The sequence below is a fragment of the Sorex araneus genome, chromosome 5, assembly GCF_027595985.1.
Source record: "Sorex araneus isolate mSorAra2 chromosome 5, mSorAra2.pri, whole genome shotgun sequence".
Taxonomy (NCBI): Eukaryota; Metazoa; Chordata; class Mammalia; order Eulipotyphla; family Soricidae; genus Sorex; species Sorex araneus.
Window position 1 is genome coordinate 88,303,912 of NC_073306.1, and position 6,094 is coordinate 88,310,005.

Genomic DNA, 6,094 nt, shown 5'->3' on the forward strand with positions numbered 1-6,094 from the left:
CGTGCACAGATTGGAGCGCAGATAAGATGCTCAGAGGCTGAGAAGACATGCTTGCTGACCTGATCAGCAGGGAAAGTCCAGTCATCAGAGGAAGGGCACCCACTGATCACAGGGATGCCTCAGTAGATGGAAGAAGACAGGCCTGCAGATTGCAGATAGGAGCAGACATCCAGGAGCCAGCAAGACTTCAAGCTGTCACGGGAACTGGCACACTGTCCTCATGTGCTCAAAGCTCTGACCCCACCCCTGCCTGTGCTCATACCCAGGGGCCTGAATCCTACTGACACTCATCTGAGGACAAATCACAATTTGGACCAAGCAATGGGCTATCCTCAGCTGTTTTTGTTTGTACTATGACCTTCTGGACAGAGACAGAATGTGTATTACCAAGGATGTGTCTGATGGCACGAGTTCTACCAGACAACTTTTTAAAAACAGGAAGTCATTGTTCTAATATTCCTCTAAAAAAACACTCACAGCTACACAACCAAATTCAAGGCATAATACACAGTCCTGCATAACTAGGATCCTGATTTCCCAAGATGTTAACTCAGATCATAAATTTTCCTCATGTCAGCAGAGACTTAAAGCTTCCTGGTCATGTTTTTCTCTCTGTTTTGCTGACCCCTAGAAAATTCCCAGGAGCATCTTTGGGTTCCTTATCTCCTGAGTCTAGCAGCATATCTAACCCATATATGAGGCTAAAAAGGAGGAAGAGGGTTGTGTGAAGCTCAGAGAGGTATAACAAATCTTGGGTACATGAAGTCTCAAGGTTGATCCGGGTACCATATGACACCTCCCACTCCTCCCTATCACCCACACAGAATATACCACTCCTCCCTACCCCCCACCCTGCTGGGTATAGCCCTGGTTATACAATATCAAACTCAGTTTTACCTGAGTACCAAACCCAAGATCCCTGAACAAAAGTGAGTTTTCCCCCACATCATCATCATCATCATAGCATCATCATGGTCATCATCATCAAGAGGACAGATAAGTGATAAGAAGTGGCTCTCTAATATTGATTTTTCTCAATAGTTTAAGAAATTTTTTTACCTACAGCTCTCAGATATATATTTCAGACCCACTAATAAAGTCTTTAGTGCTACTTTATAGTCATTTGTCACTGTCTTCCAACTCCAATCTTCATGGTCTGGACTAAATCCCTTTCCTACCCTATATTCTCAAGTCCTTGACTTCTGGTACTCCACTGACTCCTACCAGAGTGTCTGCTGTTCCACATGCATACACACATAACAACTCACCAAGGCCTCTCTTCTATTTCATTACTTGAATATAGAAAATCCATGGATTTTTGTTCATTGATTTTTTAGTCTGCTGCTTTACTGTAAAAGTTTATTCTTCTTCTTTTGCTTGAGGAGATGGAGAGAGAGAGAAAAGGAGAGGGAGAGGGAGAGGGAGAGGGAGAGGGAGAGGGAGAGGGAGAGAGAAAGGGAGCGAGAGAAGGAAAGTGCTGCCATAGAGCCATAGGGTCAGGCTGGGGGAAGAGGGTGATAGGAGGGAAACAGGAGTCATTGGTGGTAGAAAATGAACACTGGTGGAGGGAAGAGTGTTGGATCATTGTATTACTAAAATCTAATTATGAACATTTTGTAACTGTGTATCTCATGATGACTCAATTTAAAAAAATGAAATTAAACAAAAATAAATCCAATCTAATGTCCATAGAAGCATTTTTGTAGAATCTTTTGGGTTTTCTAGGTATATTGTCATGTCATAGCTCTTGTGCCTTGCTATGTCTTATACCTATCTTTTCAGAATAAATCACAGCATGTCTGAGACATTCTCAGGGTTGGTCAAACAGCATGCCCTCTGAGGCAAGGATAAGAAGCATCCTGGTCTATGGGTCACCTGAGAAATCTTTTTCATTAACAAGATGACTAACCATTTTGGATTGCCTAGTACTGAGATAGTTTCCAGGAGGCAAAATCTTTGGTGCTGACATTGAGACAGTCCCAGACAAATGGAGACAAATCAGAGTCATCTTAATTGTGGACCTGCACATATAAAACATGTGGGTATTGAAGGAAAGTCAATGAGCTATGTTATGCTGGAGAATTGCAGCCCAGTGCTAGAAGAGAAAGACCTTATTGGAAAGCTACATGCTCACAGTCTACCTTCATTATTCAATGCCCCTATTGTGTGTGTGTGTGTGTGTGTGTGTGTGTGTGTGTGTGTGCATGCGCGCATATGAGGGGCAACATTAGATAAATGGCAGGTGACTAGGCTATCTCCACATAAGAGTGAACTAGTCCAGAGATGTGAAGTGGGAACATTCTCATGCTCCCTTCTCTATCCCTCATAGCCTTCGAGTATCTCCGCCAATGAGTTTGGACTCCCGCATTGCTACTCTGCTTTCTCTCACTGACAGTTCCCTCATGCCCGTAAAGGTCTTGAAGCAAAGTCAGTCATGCTTTGTTTCACTTGAACTTCCCCACTTGAGCTGCTCCCTAGTCAGTAGTAAGATGACAGACTTGTCTTATGAAGGGCGGAGACTCCTTTTCCTTTCCCAGCAGCACCATCTACTGGCCATAGAGGCACAGGCGTGTCTCTATGTCAGATGTCCCTAAAACACTGTGTCCTAAGACACGGAGACAAGTGCTAGCACAGGCAAGAGCACACACAGAGTAGGAGGAAAGCATGCTCTACAAAGAAACCTTCAATAACTTATGGGATGGAAGCCAGATGCATAGTGGGTCAGCACAAAAGCTTACCCACTTCTGAAGTCCGTCAGAATTCATTCTAGACTCCACTACTTTTATTTTCTTTTTTTAAAAAAAAATTACTGAAAGGCGCTAGGGGGGATGATACAGAGAGGATACTCACTATCTTGCACCTGGCTGACCTGGGTCTGATCCTGGCACCCCGTACCATCCCCTGAGCACTGCCACTGTGTCTGGGGGTGGGGGTGAGGGGAATTGATAATTCTCTGAGAGAAATGAGGGCATTAAATTCCATGAGGCAAATTCTCTGACAGCTCAGATAAGGAAACGAATTCTGCAAAATTAAATGTCATAACAGAAGTGAGAGCCCCAGTGGAGCAAACCCCCAAAAGAGACAGTCTGGAGCACAGGAGGGCATCCAGATAGGATAAGCCAACCTCTCACGATTCGCAGGTGGCATATTATATGTAGAAAATCCTAATGAGTCTACAGAAGAGCTCCTATGAACAATAGACTTTTACTTTGCAGTGACAGGCTACAAAATTAATGGACAGAAACCCAGGCTTTTCTGCATGCAAAGAGGGCTGGAGCAATAGCAAAAGAATAAAAGAGAGAGAGACAGAGAGAGACAGAGATAGAGAAAACTAATCCTGGAGTCGGAGTGATAGTACAGCATGTAGGACCTTTACCTTGCACACCAACAACCTGGATCCAGTCCCCAGCATCCCATATGGTCTCCTGAGCCCTGCCAGGAATAATTCCTGAGTGCAGAGCCAGGAAGCCATGTGGCCCTAAACCAAAACAAACAAACAAACAAACAAACAAAACCAATCCCATTCACAATTGTGCCTCAGAAAATAAAAAATCTAGAAATCAGCTTAACAAAAGGAAAGAAAGACTTGTAAAAAGAAAACAATAAATTAGAACTAAAAGCAATAAAATTAGAGGACACAAGGAAAACAAGAGATCCTGGTCCATGGATTGGGAAGATTAACATTGTCAAAATGAAAATCTTGCTCAAAGCAGTACACAGATTCAATTCCGTTTCTATAAAAAATACTCGGTACATATTTTATGTACTGGTGGAACTCTACGCATGATTCCTGACGGACATCACCAGCTGTTGTGCAAGATTTGGAAGAAATGGCGTTGGCAAGGCACGGAGAAACCGCAGTGGCGGCAGCTGCAGCATCACTGCCTGCCCTGGCCCCGGCCAAGTTGCAGCACCACTGGGCATAGAACCGTGGCAGCAGTGTGCGCAGTGGCTCGTCCACTGTGGGTGACCTATGACTCGGCACAGGTGTTTGACCTGGCACATACCCTCTGTGATGGGGTCCTTCTCTGCCAGCTAGCACTGCCCTGTCTACACCCACTGACCCCTAAGCCATACTACCCGTCTACACGCACTGACCCCTAACCCAGAACTGCCCATCTACACCCACTAACCCCTAATCCACACTGCCCGTCTACACCCACTGACCCATAACCCAGCACTGCCTGTCTACACCCACTAATCTCTGACCCACACTGCCCGTCTACACCCACTGACCCCTAACCCAGCACTGCCCGTCTACACCCACTGACCCCAAACCCACACTGCCCATCTACGCCCACTGACCCCTAACCCACACTACCCTGTCTACACTCACTGACCCCTAACCCACACTGCCCTGAACAGCCGCGCTGGGTGTTGGGGGACCCAGGAGTGGGCTGCGTCCCTCCGACTGTTGACAGTGGCTCGAGCAGTTCTCCTCAGCCTGGGTGGCCAGCTCCTGTGCAGGGAAAAATTGTGGCCCCATCACAAGACGGCCAGAGTCTTCACGGAGGCTGAAACAGGACCAGGAAGCACCGTGTCCAGCAGGCGGCCAGCACAGAGGGGCCTGAGACCCACCCGAGCCACGGGACCTCAAACCGGAACTTCCAGTTTCCAGGGGAGAAGGCCCTGCAGCCAGGCTTGTTTGTGGGTGCGGACCTGGGGACGCATGTCCTGGGGGGATTCGGGGAAGTGCCGGGCGAGCCAAGAGGAAGTCCAGGGGGAAGCTTCCGTGTCACTGGACGCCCACAGCCAGGTATAAAGGCTGCCGGGGAAGGGAGCACAGACATCCACCCTCCGCCAGCACCCACACACCACCCCGCACGCCCTCAGCACCCACCATGTGCCAGACCAGCTGCTCCTCAGGCTGCTCCCCCTGCTGCCCACCACCCATGAACTGCCAGCCTATGATGGTCATGATGCCCTCCTCCCAGTCGTCCTCCTCGTGCAGCCAACCCAGTGGACTCACCCTGCTCTGCGAGCCCGTGTCCTTCGGGTCCTCTCCCTGTGGCCCGCCGCCCATGACCTTCCAGCCCATGATGGTCATGATGCCCTCCTCCCAGTCGTCTTCATCGGGCGGCTCACCCAGTGGACTCACCCTGCTTTGCAAGCCTGTGTCCAGCGGGCCCCCTCCCTGCAGCCCACCCATGACCTTCCAGCCCATGATCGTCATGGTGCCCTCCTCCCAGTCGTCTTCATCGGGCAGCCCACCCAGTGGACTCACCCTGCTTTGCAAGCCCGTGTCCAGCGGGCCCCCTCCCTGCAGCCCACCCATGACCTTCCAGCCCATGATGGTCATGATGCCCTCCTCCCAGTCGTCTTCATCGGGCAGCCCACCCAGTGGACTCACCCTGCTTTGCAAGCCCGTGTCCTGCGGGCCCCCTCCCTGCAGCCCACCCATGAGCTGTCAGCCCATGATGGTCATGATGCCCTCCTCCCAGTCGCCCTCCCCATGCAGCTCACCCAGTGGACCCACCCTGCTCTGCAAGCCCATGTCCTGTGGGCCCCCTCCCTGTTGCTGCTGACCTCCACACTCCAGCCCAGCTCCTCCACTACACACCACGCTGCCCCCTCCTCCAGGGAGAACTCCTTCGTGGCCCCTAGGGTCTGCACGTGGGGCTGGAGAGCCTGCTCAGGACCCCTGGGCCTGCAGTGAGACCACGGCAGGACGGGGCTGCTCCCTCAGAGCCCCTGGACACCCCCTGGGGAGCCCTGGCCCACGACCCTGCTCTGTCTCCAGCAGGGAGCCACCCCCCGTGTGACCAAATAAACATGTTCTGTGCAGCTTCCTTCTGGCTCACTGTCTGACCTTCTGGAGTTTGGGGGCACAAGCAGCCACAGCACAGCACTCCAAGGTGCTGCTCCCTGGGGCAGAACAGAAGGGGCGGGCAACATGGGGGCAGTGAGGGGACCAAAGGGCTCTGAGACCCCCTGTCTCAGGCCCCCTCGGGGGGCAGGAACCGCCCCACGGGCCCTCACAGTCACAGATGGAGCTTGTGGTCCTGGGAGGACCTGGAAGTCACAGAGCCTCAGCCCCACCCCTGCACACAGACTGTGGACAAGAACCCAGTCCGGGCCTCAGTGACCCCCACCG

The 6,094-nt window shown here is 50.9% G+C and overlaps 1 protein-coding gene across 1 annotated transcript; it reads left to right on the forward strand.

Annotated features, from left to right (window-relative positions):
• The first annotated feature begins 4,841 nt into the window (after positions 1–4,841).
• On the forward strand, positions 4,842–5,525 carry LOC129404971 (keratin-associated protein 10-8-like). The gene has a single exon (XM_055139918.1). The coding sequence runs from the start codon at positions 4,842–4,844 to the stop codon at positions 5,523–5,525; it is 684 nt and encodes a 227-aa protein (XP_054995893.1).
• The last annotated feature ends 569 nt before the right edge of the window (positions 5,526–6,094 follow it).

What these genes read in the sequence shown, in the direction of transcription:
- LOC129404971 (XM_055139918.1), top strand. Translation starts at nt 4,842, where the DNA reads ATGTGCCAGACCAGCTGCTCCTCAGGCTGCTCCCCCTGCTGCCCACCA.